Raw genomic sequence first — 23,376 nt, forward strand, 5'->3', positions numbered from 1 at the left:
TCAATTTCCAAAAGATGATTTTTTTTATTCCTCTTTTTAGTCAACTTTAGCATGGGTGTATTCACTTATGCTGAGCACTGTATATTGCTATTCTTACGACAGGCAACTATGTACCGCTGTCCAGAATAATCATTAGCAAATTTGCATGATAATCATAACTAAATTTCCTGCTTACGGCCTTGGATGGTATAATATGAAAGGAGCTATTCTAAGCACAAATGGACATTTGGAAAAACAGAAAAATGGGTTCCAATATCCAATTTTTCATTTTTTTTCCACCTTGACAAATAAAAAAATTTGATCTTTAACCTGTTTTTCCAATTTTCAGTTTTTTATTCAGAGGATCAGAAATTGAAAAAATTACAAAATTGCGTCTGATTTCCAATTATTCAATACTGTGATGGTATTCTCTCCCTCTACTTTGCGGAATATGCAGGTCATTAACTGCATATGGGCCAAAATGAAAAACTGATAGACTTTGGGGTCAGAGGTGTTTACAACTGATGGTTTCGAGTGTGGGGGCGTAGCTAGGCGGAAAGAGGGAGAGAATACCATGGCAGTATTGAATAACTGGAGTCCAGATGCAATTTTGTAATTTTCTAAATTTCTGATCCTCTGAATAAAAAACAGAAAACTGGAAAAACAGGTTAAAGATCCAATTTTTTGAATTTGTCAAGGCGGAAAAAAATGAAAAATTGGATATTGGAACCCATTTTTCTGTTTTTCCAAATGTCCGTTTGTGCTTAGAAAATTGAACTGATAAGCGTTACACTGACCATAAACCCTCTTCCACCCAAAGACCTTCAGGGTGCCTCTCATTCTCCCACGGGTACACGCCCTCTTACTCTTTTCAAAATCTCCGTTGTATCAAAAATATCAGACGACATATCTACAAAATGCGACCTTCATAGGGCTGTGTTTTGTCCACTTCTCAAAGATGTTCAGTTTACTGTCACAGACGGGTTAAAAAACTAGAAAATATTCACATTTAACAAGCTGGAGTCTGAGAAAACAAATGGATTAATCGATTATCAAAATAGTTGGCGATTCATTTACTAGTTGACAACTCATCGACTTATTGATTGACCTTGTCAGCTCTAAACCTTCTTTCTAAACTAGCAGAGGTAACGGTCATACGTTCCTTATGTGATTATTGATTTTATTTTGTCTGTACTGTATATGTGTAAATAAGTGAGCATCAGAGCAAACAGGAAGGGAGCAAGCGACTCTGTTTCTGTTTAAAGGGATACGCCACCGTTTGTTGAAATAGGGCTTATCACGGTCTCCCCTGGCTGTACATAGGTGGGCCGACGCATTGTTTTGTCTCAGTGCAAGTAATTAGGTTGTTTTTTTTGTCTTTTGTTGGCTCACTTTTACTCACAACATGCTAACCGGCAACATAGGATTCCATTCACTACGCTAAGCTAACTAGCGGCGGCGCTGCCGGTGTTGCACCGGACTAAAACGATGCATGCACAAAAAATGCGTTGGCCCGCCTATCTAGGTCTAAGACTGAGGACTCTGTTGGTACTTGTGAATGACATGAGCCACCAGTTGCCGCCACAGAGACTAATAATCTCACTGGATCCACTCAGATTTCTGTTGATGTGTAAGTTGAGTTTAAATGATCTATCCCAGACATTTTTGCCTCAACAGGAAATCCATCAAACTAAAAAACACAAAATGCCTGCCACTCAGATTTCTGTTGATGTGTAAGTTCAGTTTAAATGATCTATCCCAGACATTTTTGCCTCAACAGGAAATCCATCAAACTAAAAAACACAAAATGCCTGAACTGTTGTGTCCTATTTTTTTTGCTTACGCAGGAGGTTAGTAGCCTGGCTCCGCCCTCCTACGTACTTCCGCTCAATTTTCATTTTCCTTTAGCGCACCGTCTCTGTCTTCAACAGAGTACCCGCCCTTCAAAGAAGTTAATACTTGTCAATGGAGAGAGGCCAGACTCTCTGTACAAATGAAATGGACCAGAGTCTGATAGGACCAGGCTAGGAGGTCATGTGTTTGGATCTGTTTTTCCTTTGTTAGTTAGTTAGTTAGTTAGTTAGTTAGCACGATAAATCAAATATCACTGTTTATTTCAAGTCAAAGAAAATTGCTGGTGTCCCTCCCTCTACAGCAGTGCTGAACAGCCACTATAGCAGCTCAGAGTGCAGACTGTTGGCCCTAAACTGAAGCTTTGGAGGCTGGACCGAGGCCAGCGGGCCGGTTTGCTGGAGGAAGATCTGGGATCAGATGGTGAAGCTGGCAGAGCTTCAAACAGTCAAAGCTGTGTCATTTTAACCACAAAGACTTGCTGCTTAATGACAGGGAGCAACAAGACACACACACACACACACACACACACACACACACACACACACACACACACACACACACACACACACACACAGTCAGTGCACAAAAAGCAGCACTGTCATTATCTCCCCCAAACAGGAGAATACTTAACTAATAACAGCTATCAGAGAGAGGCAAGGCAAGGCAGCTTTATTTCTATAGCACATTTCAGCAACAAGGCAATTCAAAGTGCTTTACATAAAAACGATAAAAAAAAAATAAATTAAAAGTTACAGTGCAGAATAAGAATTTAAACATTAAAGAGCAGTTAAAAACAGTTAAACATATAAAAGCAGATGAAATACGACATTACTTTTACTCTCCTTTCCTTTTCCGTCCTCATATCCACTATTATAGTGTGGTTTACTCTGCTTGCCACCCATCTTGGCGTGGAGAAAGTGCTGTTATTTTAAAATATAGCTGTCACTGTAAGTCTTTGTTTCTTTCTTTGGAAAAAAACTTTGCAAAAACCCTTTTGGTTGAAATTCACATTTTTTTGTAATTAGATCGTGATTAGTTGATCTCATGTTGAAAGTTGAAATTCACACTTTGTTGTAATTGGTGATCTAATCTCAGCCTGAAACCCTATTGATTTGATGTAATTAGTGATCTTATTTCATTTTCAACCTTAAACCCTTTACTATTCGTAAAAGGCTGGTTTCTTAGTAAAGCCCACACAACGAAATCTGGAATAATGACAAAAAAAATTTTGTTGGACAGTAAAATAATACACAATACCAGTACGAAAGCCCACATGAACAAAAACTGTCTTCGTCTGCACAACAATTTCATTGACCTTTGAATTTTGGTCAAATTTCATTATGGCGTGGAAAAAGCGCTTTTATTTTAAAATATAGTTGTCACTATAAGTCTTAGTTTCTATATTTGGAAAGGAAAAACTTCGCACAACCAGAGGGGAACAAGGGAAGGAAGAAGAGAGAGAGAGAGAGGTGAAAGTATAAAGATGAGCTGGAGACTCATGATTCACAGCAAGTTAAATCAAGTTCACAAGGTATTTTTTGAGTCTCATGAGGATTATGACATTTCATGAATACATACATATTTTATTTGATATGCATTGAATACCAGGCCCTTGTCCATAATGGCTTACTCACAGTGGTGGTGGGGGTGGGAGGTATCAAAACTCCAACCCTGTCAAATGTACCTAGCTCCACCAATCTTACAATACCAATAGCAGTGTAGAAAGCCCTTAGAAAATAAAGCCGCTGTAATCAGAAAGCACAGTCAATGGCCGTGATACAAGCTTAGTTTGCAGAACTCTTAGCAGCATAGGGCAGGGATTCAGACTCTTGATGGCCATCGTCTAATTTTCCTTAGACCAGTGGTCCCAACCTTCTTTCCTTGGCAACCCCACCTTTTAAGTGAGAACAAAATATAGTTTTTAAATACAGACTTTTGTACACATAATTCTAGTGTGTCAAAATTCGTTGAACTTTTGCAAAAAAGAAATGTTTTACCTCAAACCTAATAAAGACTTGCGCACCCCCTGCGATCTTTGCCACCCTCCCTGAGGGGTGCCCAGACCCCAGGATGGGAACCACTGCCTTAGACCAACCAACCGACCACATTTCCAGTTGGCTGTAGTTCCAATTTAAAAAAAACAGGTTTTAGTTCTGTCTATTTGACCTTGTCTGGCACTGTTAACTATAGTGTATCAATCAGTTCATATGTACCCTCTTGTTGTGGCATTCTAGAGGAGATTTTAACACAAGAATCTTGAGGTTCCTCATTTACTTGTCAGTTTTTGTATGCATCAAGCCCGCAAGCAACATATAGTACAAACCTGTACCCCTTCAAAAGGTCATCTTGTACCGAGAGTGTAGGCCCAATAACTAGGAAGAACCCCAGAGTTCAACCGAACATCTGGTATTTGGGGTTTAAACAAAAAACATTACCATTCGGTCATAATAGTGTGCAGCACCATCACTTACAGTACTCATAAATTGCAAGTGACAAACCATTGGCTGGTAGTGCAGTTTTAGTACTTTATTGAAAAAAGTACTAGACAGCTTCCAGAAAGAGTTGGGAACCTGAGAACAAAAACACAATGAGCATAACACAATGATCATAATCTAAAAGATTTTAATCCGTTACAACATCAAGTTAAACCAATTTACAGTTAGGATACCAAAGGGTAAGGATATCTGCAGTGCACAGGCACCGGGATTCGGGGCTGCTTCCACCTAGGATGGTACGGGGATGCCATTGGAATTAAACTTCTTGGACCAAGATTCATTTTTGGGTTCGACTCAGTGGGCTTGGATGGGTAGTCTGGGTAGGCGCCTTGCTGGGGCCTAGACGGGTCAGCGGGTTGCTGGGGCCTTGATGGGTAGTCTGGGTAGGCACGTTGCTGGGGCCTAGACGGGTCAGCGGGTTGCTGGGGCCTTGATGGGTAGTCTGGGTAGGCGCCTTGCTGGGGCCTAAACGTGTCAACGGGTAGCTGGGGCCTTGATGGGTAGTCTGGGTAGGCACGTTGCTGGGGCCTAGACGGGTCAGCGGGTTGCTGGGGCCTTGATGGGTAGTCTGGGTAGGCACGTTGCTGGGGCCTAGACGGGTCAGCGGGTTGCTGGGGCCTTGATGGGTAGTCACGTTGCTGGGGCCTAACCGGGTAGGCGGGTAGCTGGGGCTTTGATGGATAGGGGGGCTGCTGGGACTTGGCTGGGTGGTCTGGGTAGGCAGGTTGCTGGGGCTTGGATGGGTAGGCTGGGTAGGGGGGCTGCTGGGACTTGGCTGGGTAGTCTGGGTAGGCGGGTTGCTGGGGCTTGGATGGGTAGGGGGGCTGCTGGGACTTGGCTGGGTAGTCTGGGTAGGCGGGTTGCTGGGGCTTGGATGGGTAGGCTGGGTAGGGGGGCTGCTGGGACTTGGCTGGGTAGGAGCGCTGCTCGGGCTTGGCCTGCCAAGTGGACTCTGGTCGGGAAAATACAGCGTAATGCCATAACTTGACGAGATACCCGACTTGCGGTATTCAGTCTGTGGAATTTCAGCTTCCGTCTGAAGGACTCCTGCATTAGGGTCATTTTGAAGTGGCTGCTGGAGTTTTTGTCTGGATTTCGGAATCAACAGTGGGCCGGGCCTGTAACTAGAAACACTTCCCTCTGGACTGTATCCATCTACTTGCCTACCAGAAGAACCACGAGGACCTCCTGCACTCGCTGCAGCAACTGGCTCCAGGTTCTCAGATGAAGCAGGTTCAAGGCTTCTTTGAAAATCAAAGTAGCTGAGTGCTAGAAAAAAAAAATTTTAATTAAAAAAAAAAGGTCAGCTTGTTACAGATACTATATCGAACTGCAATTTGTGTAGCATGAATTCTTACCCTTTGCGTGCTGGCCAAAAGTCAACAGCAAAAGCACAAGCACTCTGAAAAATGATGATTACGTGAACAAAACAGAAGGTTAGCACAATAACATACAGTATCTGCAGAAATAAAGAAAAGCAATGTTACCTCACACAAAATCCAGAAGACATTTCTTTTCCAGATGAGGCCCAACAACCTTAAAGACAAGCGCTGAGCAGGATGCCAACAACCTCTGAAACAAACCGCTTTGCATATCACAAAGACATTGGCCCTTTTTCAAGTGTTCAAGGTACCTGAGTCGACCAATCACGTCTCACACTGATGAAGTAATTGGCATCAGGTTGGGATGTCAGTCCCCTCTGACATACTTGGGCAGGTGTTTGCACTTCGCACTGCTAATTTCACACATGTATAGGTTTCACTTCTGTCAGCGAAGAATCATTTAGTTTGTATCTCTGCTTTATAGGTCAATTCACCCAAATTACAAACTTCACCACACGCAAAACAAATGTCCCCTTACAGTTCAAATTTGAAGTGGTTTTGGTTTTATTTCTTGAGGTTTTAAGATTTCCACTTCTGGGATTTCTGCCTCAACCTAAATGCAACAGAGGTAACAACGGAACTAGACAGTAGCAGAAGAAGGTTGCAGCTCTCCTATTTAGCTCTTCATCTACGAACAACACTATGAAATTGCCAGTTGTATTAAAACAAACTTGACGTTGGTAGTTCAGAAAAGAGCCTTCACTAGGTTTTTTTATGTGTTTATTGTATGTGTGTGTATACATATACATATATATATATATATATCAGCTGATAATTTTCCAAAGCATATAATTATAACAACCAGGCAGCCATTGATTTAAAGGTGCCCTGCCATACAAAACCGTTTTTTACTTGCATTTTTTAAAATATGTTAGTTCCATCATATGTGTTTGTGTTATGTTGTGAATGTGAAAATGAACTGCTCTAGCCACTGAAAAGAAATAAGCAGAGAAATCAGGCCAATTACAAAAGCTGGTCAGTCTGACATCATGTTGCCTGAGCTCATTACTATTCATGAGCTCGCCCAGTTGGGCTGGGTAAAGGATGACAACCAGGCTCTCATTGGCTAGCTGTTAGCCAATCAGATTCAAACAGCTTAGCTTGTTGAGTACTGGCACAATATAACTGGCACAAATCGAGCCGAGTCTTCCTGCAGGCTTTCTATACCGCGCTAGAATGGCTTTAAACAAGGTAACCAAGGCATTTTTTCAACAAAAACTTTTACAGAGTCCATGGTACAACTTCGGACATTAGTACAAAGTAATGAAATACGCGTGGCAGGGCACCTTTAAGGACAATGAAAGCCACTTGCAGTGACTTAATAACGCAGGTTTTGTTGCGTATTTGTTCAGTCAAAACAGAAAGATGCCAGTGACAAAGATTTAATACTTTTTATTTACCATCATTCATGTTACTGGTTTCACAATAACGTCATGCAAACAGCATGTCCTATAATACCACATTACAAAGAAGTAAGCCATGCAGTCATGAAAACAGCAACTAGATATTTTTGGAGTCTTAACAACTCTAACTTCGGCTGGGAATTTGAATACAGAAAATATATATATAAAATTATGGAAACGTAGTGTGCTTATATTAACGAGCATAAAACATGGAGATAAGTTGGCCTTTTTAAACACCAAAGTGAGAGCCAGTAAAGGAGGAGAATACACTTCCAGAAATTAAGACGGGTGGAAAAAGTAAAAGACAAACATCAAAATTGTAAGGGTGGGGGGAGAAGGAAAACAGAAGTTTAAATAAGAAGCAGGAAGATGGAAGAGTGGGGGGTTGAAAGTAAATAGCGATGGAGGAAAGAAAGCCACGAGTGGGACATCTTGTGAGGGTCCACTAGCTGAGTTTGAGGCCGAGACACAGAGCCAGCTCGTTCTTCTGGATCTTTCCGTCTCCGTTGATGTCACAGTGACTCATCAGGGCTTTCCTGAACTTGTCCAGGTCCGTGCCACTGATGCTGGGCTGGAGGACAGGGGTCGGGGTTCGGAAGATTTTAACAGAGAGGTTAGATTATGATTAGACTTTATCGATCCCCAAATTGGGAAATGTCAGTGCCACAGCAGCAAAATATAAGCAAACAGCACACATACTGAATATGCAAGAAATAGTCAATAGGATAGAATACAAGAACTATTCAAAAATAAGGATACAAAAATACAAAAGGAAAGAATGTACAAACGCATACACAGGTGGCATATAAAAATGTACAACCTACTAAAATTGTATTTATAAAGATATAAGTATAACCTACAGTATGTTTGTGCAAGTTGCACTTGTGATGTGTATGAGTCTTTTCTATCACTCAGTGATGATGAAGTGTTAAAAAGTTTATCCTGGATCAGCTCTGCATGTAAGTTAAAGTATGTCACGGCAGTGGTATCACAATGTTTAACTCCCCTGTTGTCCTCGGGTTAAATTGGACCCATTTTCAAAAAGTTTCTATAATCAGAAATTTTAGGTTTCTTTCAACCAAATTTTCATAAAAAGGTAACGTGGATGGTTCCTACGGAAGAGGATTATGACCACTGGTGAAAAATGTATTTGAGTTCTGACTTAATTCTGAGAATTCTGACTTTATTCTGACTTTAAACTCAGAATTCTGACTTTAAAGTCAGAATTTTAAGAATTAAGTCAGAATTCAGAGTTTAAAGTCAGAATTCTGAGAATTAAGTCAGAACTCAAATACATTTTTGCACCAGTGGTCCTGATCCTCCTCCGTAGGTTCCCTATAACGCTCTTCACAAGTAAAATGAATGATGAGTTCACTACTTTCATTGAATTTGGGTGTTTTATTCAATTTGATAGCATTTGGAGAAAAAAAATTTATAAAAGAACGTTGTCCCAAAAAGATTCAAAAATGTGGGACGAAAAAACACAAAAACGTCAAAAGGCGCAGAAAAAAAGTGACAAAAACGTTGAAATAAGTGACAAAAACATCGGCGGAAAAGTGACAGAAGTGTCGGAATAGACGACCTAAACATTGAAAAAAGTTTTCATTTAAAATTTTGACCCAGAGAAACTAAAAGTTCCATGGTTTTTACCTTCACCAGCTCCATCATATCCTTGACAAATCCATCCACTTCAGGGCCCTCTAACTCGCCCGTCTTACTCTACACACACACACACACACACACACACACACACACACACACACACACACACACACACACACACACACACACACACACACACACACACACACACACAGTGAATAAGCTTGTATGATTATCAGGAGGGAGGAAAAACTAAACTACACTATTAACTTCATTGTACGTCTACCTAATTCAGTTAAAAATTACAATCAAGTCTATTGGCATTCAATCAGCGTTCAATATGAAAACATATTCTTAAAGCTAATATTCAAGCGTTATTTTAACGGATAGCTACAGTACGTCTTCCCTTTGGTCTCCCTTCGGTCAGACCGTAAACAACCAACATGGACCTAAATTCAAACTTACGACGTCATAGTGAGCAAATATCTTCTCAAAGTCTCTCTTCCTGTCCTCTTGACTGCAAGCCTGGCGCCAAATAAAGCAAGGAGAAAAATGAACAGTGAGAATTTGGCATTACATATTTACACAAAAACATGACCATGACCAGCATATAATCATCTTCAGTCATAAATAGTAGGGGTGGGAACCACCAGAGGGCCTCGCGATACAATATCATCGCGATACTTACAGTATGTCACGATACGATGTTATTGCGATTTTAAACATATCGCGATATTCTGTGATATATTGCAACGTATTACCTTTCCACTCCCCCCCCCCAACTTAAAATTATTCCCAATTTCAAATGATGTACCCAAAAGGAAAACAGTGTCAACATCTGGTTCATCTAAAAAGACTGTATCTCTGTTTGTTCATTTCACTTAAATTTTATTGCTGCAAAATGGGATTGTCAAGCAGACAAACTGACCAACACATATATAATCATACATCGATACTTGGCGTCTGTGTACCGATACAGTGTCGCCACGGAAAATATCGCAATACTATGCTGTATCGATATTTCCCCCCCCACAATCCCTTAATAAATAGGGAGATCGAGGTGAAAGGGAGGGGTTAGTAAGTATTAAGCCTTCTTTTTCAAAGTTCTTTCTATCACAAATATGGGTTTCTTTCAACCAAATTGACCCAAAATAACATGGATGCATGATGTCTTAGCAGGTCAAATGAATGATTACTTTCATTCAATTTGGGGTGTTTTATTCAATTTTAATAGCATTTGAAAAATTTGTTTAAATGGTTTCAAAACTGTTTCCGGACTAACCTTTAACATACACCAGTCTGTGATCTACTCAACATCCTCTGATCTTAACTATTAGTCAAAATAATTCATAATTTCTGCTTTTTAAAAAATAAATAAAAAGGTATAATGGCATATAAGTTAGATGTATTAATCTTTATTAACATGAATAATAATAATAAAAAAGCTTGAAAAAATTGACAAAAATGTTTAAAAGAAATGTCAAAAGCATTGGGGAAAGAAAAAGCAACAAAAACGGCGGGAAAAACACCAAAAGAAGTTCATTTTTCAATTTTGACCTGGAAGGACAAGTTCATGATGGACGGGAAGACAACACAAGGGTTAAGTATTAAAAAAAAAAAAAAATAAAAAAAAAATAAAACACCTCAATAAACTCTTTAAACTTACATCCATCTTAAACTTCAGTAGGAAGTTCTCTTTCAGGGACAAGATTCTTGAGACAAGAAAAGAATGTCAATATGATTCAAATGCTATCAGATGTTTGTATTTTTTCTGATTACACAGCCATGAGAAGATCAGGTATTTTATAATATATATATATATATATATATATATAGCCTATGTATTTTATTTTATTTTTTTTAAATCTAATGATTCTCCTAAAGGTCACATCACAGTTCGACAGTACCTGGCCAGGTCATTTAAGTCCAGTCGGCCATCCCTGTTTTTGTCAAACATCTTCATCTAGGAAAAAAGGAGGAAAAAAAACCCCCATCAGATTGGAATTATTCTGTCAATGATAACATCTGAACACTAGAACCCTCTCCCCCTCCTGTTACCATGGTGTCAGTGTAGGTCTCCAGTTTTTCAGGGGTGATGGACTTCCTGTGTTGGAGGAAGAGGTCATGGAGGAAGCCCTGAAGGGACAACAACAACAACAACAACAACAAAAAGACACTAAACTTAAAATGACCAAGAATTGCTGGAGGCATTGCCATTTGGAGTCACATGTCTGTCTCATAATCACACCTATCCTAGCATCCCTTCATTGGCTTCCGGTAAAATTCAGAATAAAATATGAGATCCTGTTGATTACCTTCAAACTATTACATTACATTACCTTACACCCCCACCATTAACATAATAATACATATTGACATATTCATGCATCATGTTGAAACGGTAAACATACATGTGGAATGCGCAGTGAATCCTTAAGCTTAACTATCTCTGTGGATGGCTATCTTGTGGTTGTTGTTTTTCCAGGAAAAGGCCGATTTATCTATGGAAGGGTGTCTAAATGCGTGTCAATCACTGCTCATGCACACGCATTAATTCTCCCTTGTGGGGGGGAGGGGCTTAGGAGACCATTTTGGCCTTTAGCGGAAAGGGGGGAGGGACTGAGAAGTTGTTGATGTTCAAATTTCTTTGCTCAATCCAACCACAGCACCTTTAAGGTAAATTAAGCTAAAAAGAAAAATGCATAGTTCCATTTTAAAGTGACTATACTGTACGTAAGTTTTTAATGTTTCTGAAGCTCTGTCATTTTTCATACAATGGTCTTAAATGACCTGTAACAGTGAAAAGAAGACTATTTTTATATAGTGTTAAGTAAGGCCTCTGCCGGTTTTTTCCGCGCAGTCACAGAATGATTTGCGGCAGGTAGACGGCGCTACAGTCACACATTCTGACGGGTCACAGATTTCTTTGTTACACCAGAAAAGCCTGTGTTAGTGTATCCAGCCAGTTGAGCCAGGTAAAAGGTTGCAGGAGATTTCTTTATAGAGGCCTAATTGTATTTTAATGTTATTTTAGAAATTATCTGCTAGTAGTTATGGCTGATTCTGGGGCAGGGCCATCACAGGAAAGAAGGAAATTAAACGAAGAACAACTAATAGACAAAAAGGGAAAGGGAAAGTGAAAGACGACGGGGTATAACGCCAGTCACACTCGGTTGGGCTTTAACAGATGGGATTGTAAATTATTCAAAAACGTCCCTGAATTGTACTAATACCACACTTTAAAAAATAAATAAATCCTGCATCGAAAATGTTACTTAACCCTTGTGTGGTCCTTTGGGTCCCATTGACCCGAAGGACCACACAAGGATGATGTACTTCCCTTTACTTTGTTGAGAATTGCTCTCTAAACCCTGTTTGTGTAAAGTAAGTAAGTAAAGTTTATTTCTAGAACACATGTAAACACAGTTTAAGCTGACCAAAATGCTGTACAAACAAGAACTAAGGTGCTGTATTAACCCTTGTTTAGAGAGCAATTCTCAACAAAGTAAACTGAAGTACATAATCCTTGTGTTGTCCTTTGGGTCACTGGGACCCGAAGGACAACACAAGGGTTAAATAAAAGTATGTAAAAGTAAAAGTACTCAAGGCAGAAAAATCCTCCCATTTTAGAAACTGGAAATGAAGAAAGGGTTGAAAGCGTAAAAAAAGAAAGAAGAAGCAGCAAATTCTGTGTTTAATGGTCTAATCATTTCAGCTGGACCATTACATTGTTGGGTAGTTTGATTTATAATAAAAAAATCGTATTTTATAAACTTCATGTGTTTTGTGTGCAAAAATCTGAATTTGTAAAGTAACTAAAGCGGTCAGATGAATGTAGTGGAGTAAAAAAGTACAATATTTCCCTCTGAAATGTAGCGGAGTAGAAGTAGAAAGTGGCATGAAAAGAAAAGACTCAAGGAAAGGACAAGTACCTCAACATTTGGACTTGAGTACGGTACTTTTGCACTAAGTTCCAAGCTGAAGCGCCGCCACTGTGATCTAATCAGCCACTCTCCGCCCAGAGGAAATCCTCATCATGACCAGAACAGAATCTAGCTAAATTGTTTTTCTTTGACGTGACAATCTGTTCCAGCGACACAACGTGATCTCAGCCGTTACCTTGAGCTCAATCGCTGAGATGTAGCCGCTGCTGTCCGTGTCGTAGCTTCTCCAGATCTGCGCAAATAAGACACAAATCATCAAAAAAGCAATAAATATTTCACTAAATAGAAGGTAGTTTGAGCAATGTTTATTACAACAGAATATATATCAATACGCTAATGAATTGTTCTAACGTTTGGTCTGACGTTGGGGTTAAAAGACATATACAATGTCCAAATTGAAAAAAATGGGTAACACTTTACTTGAAGGTATCTACATAAGAGTGACATGACACTGTCATGACACATGAACCCTAACTCTAACTCTAACTCTAACCCTAACTTGTCATGACAAAAACCGAATGACACTTACTAAAAGAAGTGTTATGTCATAAACGTTTATGACAGTTTATAATGTTTATGACACGTTCATGACAGTGTCATGTCACTCTTATGTAGATACCTTCAAGTAAAGTGGGACCAAAAAAGGTACTCAGTGGAGTCAAAAGGGTTTGTAACAATCTGGCTATTAAATCATGATATTTGTTTTGCGGACATTTTGGCGGACTTTTTCGCCCCAAAAACATTAGGGAGCTTTCTCCGGAGACGAATGTTCACAGCGAATTTCGTGAGCATCGAAACCAGTTTTCTAAGGTTGACCGTGCGAGTCACCCTCCATCTGGCATCGCGAAAAAACGGAAGGGTTTAATACATTAAGTACATTAGCATGTTTGGTGGTCCTAATGACAAAGAGAGGTGAATGCCAAACCTGTAATGTCTTGTGTAGCTTTACTTTAATTCTAGTCACGCATTGCCAGACTCTCCTCCACAGCGCTGCGTAGGAGGGTCTGGCTAGCCCACACAGCATTCCGGAATGGGAGAAAAACGTGCTCTGGTTTATCGGCATTTCTTTAAACCAATCACAATCGTCTTGGGCGGCGCTAAGCGCAGTACAGAGCGACGGCGTAGCTGCTAAATAGCCTCGGGAAGGAACTTGTTTTGGTGGAACATGTGTACGTTCAAAAGTAGTTTTAGTCGTGCGACAGAAAACTCAGATTGGACAGATAGTCTAGGCCGAAAAGAGTGACATCGGGCGGAATATCTGGCGGCACCGGAGCAATCCCGGAAGTGGAACATCGTGGATATAGACTATCAATTAATAAAACCGATAACCGATATTTGGAACCGATGTGCATTTACAGAGAAAATGAAAAACTAAGTCAAAATTGAGAATTTGGAATGTTACAAACTCTAACACAAAACTTTGTTTAACTGCATTAAGCTATTATTTAATAAATGAGAAACTTTCAACATAATACACAGTAAGAGATAGTTAGATAGTGTTGTGGGTGGGACATTAAGTCAGACTCGGTGGTGAGTGAAACGGAAGCAGAAGGACAGACACAGAGCTGTAGCCGAGCCAAAGTAGAGCACTTTTTAATTCATTAACTTTAACAAAACGGGACGATAATCAGCCAGGGCCGATAATCGGTCTATCCCTATAATAAAAGGGTTTAATAAATGAAGCACATTTGCATGTTGGTGGTCCTAATGACAAATAGAGGTAAATGCCAAACCTGTAACGTCTTGCGTAGCTTTACTTTAATTCAAATACTGAACTTTCTGGTAACGGGAGTCAGAGAATTGGCGGACCCAAATGCAGAGACAGCAGGGCAGTGGTGAGCTTGATGATTTAATAAAAATAAAAAAAAATCAATACAACAACAACATACATACAGTCCTGAAGACGGCAGGCAAAAACAGTTCCAAAACGTAGAGGAAGCCAAAAGAACAGGAATCACAAAAATTTGACCACCGAGACAAAGGGGGGCAGACTTAGACACACACGCTAACACCATCCCATACAATGACCTGACAACAGACAGAGACCACACAGAGACTAAATACACGAGGTAACGAGGGTGAAACGAGGGACAGGTGACACGAGGGCTCAGGAACAGGTGAAACACATCAGGGCGGGGCAGACAATCCCAAAGGCGGGAAAACACGAGGCAGGAAGTAAGACAAGACATGACACGGGAGAAAAACAGACTACCAAAATAAAACAGGAAACTGAAGCATAAACATACACAAGAAACAGGAAAAAACTATAACAGACACCCACAATCGTGACATGTCTGCATTATTTATCGACCTTTGACCCTCACCCTCATGAACTCCACGCTGTTGTCCAGCGGCGTCTCTCTGCGAAACAGAAGCAGGAAGTTCTCCTCCTCTGGCAGCATTATGGTGGCCAACTTGGGGGGGGGAGAAAAAACAAACAAACACATTTACATCCATTGTGACTCACTGAAAGCATCTTTCAATTCAATTTCATATATATTGTCAAATCATAACAGGAGTTATCTCAGGACAGTTTACAGATCGAGTAGATCTAGACCGTACTCTATAATTTACAAAGACCCAACAATCATGTGGGCGTTGGCCCACCTATCTACAGCTAGGGGGGACCGTGATGAGCCCTATTTCAACAAACGGTGGCGTATCCCTTTAAGAGCATGCATTTGGCGAAGAAAAATGTCCTTTTAACAGACAGAAACCTCAGACAGAACCTGGCTCTTGGTGGGCGGCCATGTGCAAGTTTCACATGAAATATGCATTTTTTTATTTATGTTCAATGTGTCATCAATTAAAGCCGTTTCACGGGCAAACCTGTAAATGTCAGTATGAAAAAGTTTGTGTTATGTGTACAATAACTAGGGTTGTCCTGCTGAACCCCACCATGACTTCGAGAATTTCAGACCTGAACTCTGTTTGGGAACAAAATCTCCCCAAACACAGGACCCCACCTGCTGAAGATTTTTTTTTTTTAGCGCTAGAAGAAACAATGCATTAAACAAAGTTGATTTCAACTTCTTACTAAAAAAAAAACTTGATTCTGTATACACAAAACCTTGCTTTTAACCCTCCTGTTGTCCTCGGGTCAAATTTCTGTGCCATAAACTTTGAAAAAAGCGATTAAAAATATCGAAACAGTCTCTAAAAAAGTATTAATTTTGACCTGGGTGGACAACACAATGGTTAAAAGCTAAAGACATCTTATGTTACATGGATTTCTTGATTATAAATGGAAAACTGACCGCAACATTTCTGTTGTAAAGTTGTGTCATACAGTACATGTATGTCTGGGTAAAAATACAACTTTGTTTTCTCCATTGAACACAATGTATTTTATTTTTAAACACACTGCACTCTGGCAGGGAGAAGGGATTTCTAAACTGCACTTTTCTCCACTTGACGAGCTCATACCGCAGGAACTGTATGACGGAAACATTTTAGGGGTTTTGAAACCGTGAATTTCTTTTTTTTTTTAAACCATGGTATACCTTGAAACCGGTATCGATTTCAATTATTTAAGGTTTGGAGTTGAAAAGGGTCACATGCTTATTCCACAGATAAGAGGAAACTTTTATTTCGATTCAATGGTGATTTACAGTTTTTAAGCCACACTTTAGAGCGCCGCTTACTGCGCTCCATCACTGCAACACAACAAGTGCCTGGAAGCATGGCGGCCACTATTGAAACCAAAACCTGCGCGTGTTATATTTGGAACCGCTGATCGGATTTGAAACCAAATTTTCCAAACGATTCCAAACGGTTCCAATAAAAAAAAACAACGATTCCATTGGAATCATAATTCGATTCCAAGCTGGAACCGGTTCTTGATGCCCATCCTACCGGAGGGTCGCTGGTTCAAGTCCTCGTACGGACCAAAGTACGGAGTGTGGACTGGTAGCTGGAGAGATGCCAGTTCACCTCCTTGAGCAAGGCAAAGAACCCCCCCCACCCCTAACCGCTCAGAGCACCTGTCCAGCAGTCGTAGCCCACTCACTCTGACATCTCTCCATTACCGCATGTGTGTGTGTGTGTGTGTGTGTATTTCAGGTCTGTGTGTAGGGTGTTCTAACAGAGTGTAAATTGTAATTTCCACACTGGGGATCAATTATGACAATAAATTATAAAACCTCAGATACCTCTTGTATCTGCAGACGTCCGTCCGCTGTGGTGTCACACGCAGACATGAATCTTTCTCTCAGTCTTGTGATTTTGTCCTCATTCATCTCCTCCCTCTGAAACAACACCGACTCCATGGTGAGTTCCTATTAGGCAGCGTGTAATGTGTTGACATTTCCCAAAAAACTGAATAATGAATGGATGTGAGTGTAGTTTGATACTTACTGCGATGGTGCGCACTAAAAAACCTTTTAAAGCCACCATGTGTACATTTTGACATTTTCTGACTCTAGTGCACCCCCCCGTGGTAGTAACAAATATAACACTGTGCAGAGAGCAATGAACATTGATACAAGCCGTGTTTCCATCAACACGTTTTTAATGCGAATGAAGTAGTATCGCATGAAAAATGCTTTATGGAAACGGTGAAATTCGATTGAACTTCATGAATCTCATCGGATTTTCTTTCTCGGATTTTCTCGTTTTCTCGCAAAAAACCCCTGATGGAAATGTTATTTGTCGAATAAATAATGAATTGCGATAACGTTTTAGCTCATTTTATGGTTGCAACCCGCCTTAAAACAAGGATGTATTCATTTCCGCCACGTATTTCCGCTTTCTTTGCAGACACGAAGGATGTCAACAAAGACGGATAAAAGTGGACGAAAAGAGGAGACGAGAGACTTTTAACATTTTATTTACGAGCGAAATATAACGGCTATTTTAGATAGCAACAGTCATTGTCGTCTGGCATTTACGTGCGTCTGCGTCATCATAGCGATGTTTTGATAGCGTCGTTGTCATATTATAGCTTGATATGTCGCCATCAGCTGGCTCATTAGCGCTTTTACAACCATTTGTAGGTAGACGGCGCGATCCATTTTGGCTAGCAAACTTTGCTCGGAAACGTTAGCTTGAATGTTGTGCGATTAAGTGCGTAATAAATGGAAACGTCTTAAAATGTCTCAAATCTATCCGATAAACCAACTTGATCGCAAAACAGCACGTGACGTCACTAACCACAGGTTTTTATTGGCTTCAAAGCCGTTGGATGGAAACACACTTTCACCGGCTTTATTCTCGTTAAAGTTTTTAGCGAACTTCAGATAATTCTACTGACAAGTGGATGGAAACATAGCTGTAGATCTGAAAATGAAAGGCTGAAAGCTGCATACAGACTCTGATTTTTATACAAACTTGTGCTATGAGAATACTGCTGCACAAGAACTTGATGAAGATGAAATGGAAAAGTTGAGGTGTCGGCTTCCTTTTGTATTTTCTTGCCCCTGGAGAAGCAGCCTTTCACCATTTGGGTAGAAAGATGATCAACTTAAAATGCAGCCATGTATATTTTTTTTAATCTCTTTTACCTTCATCCCAAATTTTTCCAGCATGTGTTGGAAGAAGGCGTCCAGCTCCTTTCCTTCGATGTAACCGTTATCTAAAAAAAAACACAACCAGGCATCTGGTCAAATTAACTGGATGCAGATCATTTCATTTTTTTGGACTTTATAATGGAAAATAAAATAATAATGTAAAAAATGTAAACGTTTGCTTCTGGCTAGCAAGTGATGCTAGCAAACTGGATGGTTGAGTTTGGAACTCATTATCGCCGCTACTGTCAAGTAGAAATCTTTAAAGGTCCCATTTCATGCTCATTTTCAGGTTCATACAGGTATGTATGGTTATACTAGAAAAAGCCCAATTTTGCCTGATTGGTCCGCGTTTCCGGGTCTCCTGCATCTGCACTCTCTGAGTCTCTGCAGCGTCATTTCAGCCTGGGAATGACTGTTGCACTTTTTGACCTATATATAGTATAGTTGTGACATCACAACCGTACAGGAAGTCCTGACGGCTCGTTTAAAGGCACAGGTTTTTTAATAAGGGCCGTGTGCATTTCTCTGTGGATTGAACGTTTTGATACTTTCACGGTATTTATATAGCCCTTCGACTTTGATTCATAATAAATAAATAAATAAAACACATGGAAATCTCACTTTTTACAATACACGACCTTTAAACATTCACATAGTTTTGGTCTCTTCTAAAATGTGTGTGGTTTCAAACAGCACCATTATCCAAACATAATATCAACTGCTACAACAGGACTGATATCAAAGCAAATACCAAAAATGATACCTATTTATGCATTACTCCTTCTTTTCTTTATATAATCGCATATTAACTGCATATTCTGCTCATTTGTGGTGTGTGACAGTTTTTATTTTTTATTTTTATTGTTGTAACAACGCCGTCTTGACCAGGTCACAAGAGATTTTAATCTCAATGGGACTTTTACCTGGTTGGATAAAAATAAATGAAGTTAAATAAAAAAATTATTAGAAATTACATTTTTAAATTAAACCATATAAATGTTTAATATTTCACCTGGGGGTCTCATGAATCACATTATGCGATTCTGATTGAAAGTAGACTTTGGCGATATAATCTCATATCTCAGTTTATCCTTTTTGGCTGCTTGAGTCATCATGTGATAAACCCCCTCAACAATCACTGTAGAGGCAGTCGTGAGTTTGGACTACTGGGGAAATACATGTATTCAAAATGCATAGAAATCCTCCTTAGATTATATTTTATTATTTTTAGGGGGGTGGGGTGGTGTACAAAGCAACTTCCAAGTCACCTCCCCAGACAAGGGTTGTAGGTTTTGTTTCAACATTGGGGGTCTGGGGTCTGGAATTTTGGCGCTCCCACAAAAGAGGTTTTAGCCAGCACCAACGGAAAATCACTACACACACACACATATATATATATATATATATATATACATATACATATATATATATATATATACATATATATATATATATATACATATATACATACATACATACATACATACATATACATACATACATACATATATATATACATACATACATATATATACATACACATATATATATACATACATATATATATATATACACATATATATATACATACATATATATATATATACATATATATATATATATATATATATATATATAATACACATAAAATATATATATATATATATATATATACACAACAACCAACACACACACATATATACATATATATATATATATATATATATATATATATATATATATACACACACATATATATATATATATATATATATATATATATATATATATATATATATATATATACACACATATATATATATAATATAATATATCTTATTGCCTGGGGTTTCATTTACTCAAGCATATTAGACAATTTCGTTTATCAAATTGTCAGAAATAACAAGGTTACACAGACTCATAGCCTTTACTGTGCGCCAACCGTTCATGCTTACTGTTGTGTGTAGTCGCCCCCCCCCCCCAAAAAGAAGCCCATTCTCAGTCAGGAAAACCCCTGAATTCCTGTGCCTAAAACTGTTGGGATATAGATTTACAGGTAAGAAGGACATATTCATGTTTCAGGCCCACTGAACAGTTATTTTTACTTCTTTTGGGGAGTGGGTTTTGAGGGGTATAAATCTACCTCTTCTATATATTTTTTTTGGGGGGGTGGTAAATCTACGCCTATGTCCCCGCATACAGTCCATCGGGAGCAATTTAGGAGTTCAGGGTCTTGATAAATAATGTCTGGACTTGAAGAGGTGGGGAATGAACTACAAAACCCAATGAGCAATGTTCAACCCTCTTTATTTCCTGTAGTTCACATATTTACTGCCTTTAATTCTCCAAAAGTTAAACTTCAAGATTGCAAAAAGACCCTCGTGGCCGGGTTGGCTCAGTGGGTAGAGCAGGCGCACATATACATAGAGGTTTATACCTCGACGCAGAGGTCCGGGGTTCGAGTCCGACCTGTGACGATTTCCTGCATGTCTTCCCCCACTCTCTCTCTCCTTTCTCACCTAGCTGTCCGGTCCATTAAAGGCAGAAATGCCCCAAAAAATAATCTTAAAAAAAAAAAAAACAGCTGTCATTTGATGTCATGACGTATATACAGTACAGGCCAAAAGTTTGGACACACCTTCTCATTCAATGTGTTTCTTTATTTTCATGACTATTTACATTGTAGATTCTCACTGAAGGCATCAAAACTATGAATGAACACATATGGAATTATGTACTTAACAAAAAAGTGTGAAATAACTGAAAACATGTTTTATATTTTAGATTCTTCAAAGTAGCCACCCTTTGCTTTTTTTGATAACTCTGCAAACCCTTGGTGTTCTCTCAATGAGCTTCATGAGGTAGTCACCTGAAATGGTTTTCACTTCACAGGTGTGCTTTGTCAGGGTTAATTAGTGGAATTGTTTCCCTTATTAATAAAAAAAGCAAAGGGTGGCTAATTTGAAGAATCTAAAATATAAGACATGTTTTCAGTTATTTCACACCTTTTTGTTAAGTACATAATTCCATATGTGTTCATTCATAGTTTTGATGCCTTCAGTGAGAATCTACAATGTAAATAGTCATGAAAATAAAAAGGAAACTCATTGAATGAGGTGTGTCCAAACTTTTGGCCTGTACTGTATTTGTCGTACAATTACCAGAATTATCCATAAACAATCAAACAACGTCCTCTCTGAACTCACAGCTGCCAGTTCATAATGCCATAAAGTGTCCATATCTTTGACACATTTCTATGTAAATCTGATCACATGATTTACGTCCACTTAACTGACTCACACATCGACACCAGAGTCATTAAAACTCTTCTTACCGTCCACGTCGAAATGTTGCCAGATCTGTAAGAAGCGTGCAGCGTCCAGGCTGTCCAAGGCGCTGTCCATGGTGCCGGAGACCAGAGCAGAGGTCGAGCTGGGGACGGAGGAAGAAAAGGAAAACGCTTCTTCCACAGACGCACAGGGAGACGACGCGTTATCCACTGAAAGAAAGGTTACTCGGAATTCTCCTTCAGGCGTCTCCTGAAGTCAGCGAAATGAGACTAAAGAGGGATTCAACAGCTTGTATATGAAGGAGGGAGGGAGAGAGAGATAGATGAGAGAGAGGGAGAGAGATGGGGAGAGAGAGAGGGAAGGAGGGAGAGAGGGAAAGAGATGGAGAGAGATGGAGAGAGAAGGCAAGAGAGAGGGAAAGAGATGGAGAGAGAGATGGAGAGAGAAAGAGGGAGAGAAAGAGAGAGGGGGAGATAGAAAGACAGAGAGGGAGAGAGAGAGGGAAAGAGAGAGAGGGGAGAAAGAGAGAAGAAAAGAGAGAGGGAGAAAGACAGAGGAGAGAGAGAGGGAAAGAGAGATAGAAAAAGAGAGTGAGGGAAAGAGGGAGAGAAAGAGAGAGGGAGTGAGAGAGAGAATAGAGAGGGAAGGAGGGAGGGAAAGAGATGAGAGAGAGAGAAGGAAAGAGATGGAGAGAGAGAGAAGGAAAGAGATGGAGAGAGAGAGAAAAATAAAAGGAAAGAGAGGGAGAGGAAGAGAGAGGGAGAGAGAGAGGGAGAAAGAGAGAGAAGGAAAGAGAGGGAGAGAGAGAGGGAAAGAGGGAGAGGGAGGGAGAGAGAGAGAGAAATAGAGAGGGAAGGAGGGAGGGAAAGAGATGAGAGAGCGATGGAGAGAGAGAAGGAAAGAGATGGAGAGAGAGAGAGAGAGAAGGAAAGAGAGGGAGAGAAAGAGAGGGAGAGAGGGAGAAAGAGAGAGAAGGAAAGAGAGAGGGAGAGAGAAAGACAGAGGAGAGAGAGAGGGAAAGAGATAGAAAAAGAGGGAGCGAGGGAAAGAGGGAGAGAAAGAAAGAGAGAGAGACAGTCTGAACGGTAAAACAGAATTTATTGGTATGAACATACAAATACAGATATATCTGACAGCTTTATGTCACATTTCCAGGCTTGTAGGTCCACTGGCACATACACAATAAAACACATTATTTAACAGAATCTAAAACAATATTTCCCAATACAATAAAAACCATCACCGCGTTTCCTAAATGGAAATCCATGCAGATTCAACAGCACGATTATGTGATAATAAATCCTGATTTCTTTCTGCTCATAATACAATATAAACCCCCCCCAGAGTTTGTGCATTTAACTCTCGATTTCAACCCCATATATTTATCCACAGAACCATACGCGCATAGGAAAGGTTAGTACATATTTACATGGATACATAACACACGCATCGGTAAGTGCAGCAGTACATGATTAACAGAAATCAGAACGTAATAAGCCGTGTGATATGGCGAGGATACAGCAGCAGTGTTGAGAGGCGAGTTCCATGTTAAATAACTATCATAGGAGTTTTATTTAATTTATTTTTGTTACTGTGGACGTTTTGACGAAATAAATGTCAAAATGTCTTCCGTGGGAAAGAAAACTACAGTATTTTATTGCAGGTTTTAGCTTTTTGGCTCTTTTCTGATGTGAGGCGACTGCAGTATTTGCCTCTCGAGGCACTATAAAGGCACCGATTTCTCTTAGTCTCCCTGTCGTTATAACGTTTACACGTCAGAAACTGTTAATGACGGTATTTCAGACGTGACATGAACGCTGCATTTACTCAACCAAGCGAGTTGGTTTTTTGCCGCTCTGAATCTACACCGTCAAATCGAAAATAATTTTTTTTTTACAGTGTATAAATATCTGTAGAACT

General features: G+C 39.6%; 1 protein-coding gene across 1 annotated transcript; it reads right to left on the minus strand.

Annotated features, from left to right (window-relative positions):
* Window positions 1-7,087: 7,087 nt before the first annotated feature.
* On the minus strand, window positions 7,088-21,570 carry LOC120571638 (secretagogin-like). The gene is made up of 11 exons (XM_039820695.1): window positions 21,501-21,570; window positions 18,161-18,231; window positions 16,811-16,906; window positions 14,984-15,073; window positions 12,835-12,891; window positions 10,774-10,851; window positions 10,623-10,678; window positions 10,382-10,427; window positions 9,181-9,240; window positions 8,764-8,832; window positions 7,088-7,684 (listed from the first exon to the last, which is right to left on the minus strand). Exons 1-11 carry the CDS (start codon window positions 21,568-21,570, stop codon window positions 7,559-7,561), a joined length of 819 nt encoding a protein of 272 aa, XP_039676629.1. The 3' UTR covers window positions 7,088-7,558.
* Between the last annotated feature and the right edge of the window lie 1,806 nt (window positions 21,571-23,376).

This window comes from Perca fluviatilis, chromosome 13 (genome assembly GCF_010015445.1).
Source record: "Perca fluviatilis chromosome 13, GENO_Pfluv_1.0, whole genome shotgun sequence".
Lineage (NCBI taxonomy): Eukaryota > Metazoa > Chordata > Actinopteri > Perciformes > Percidae > Perca > Perca fluviatilis.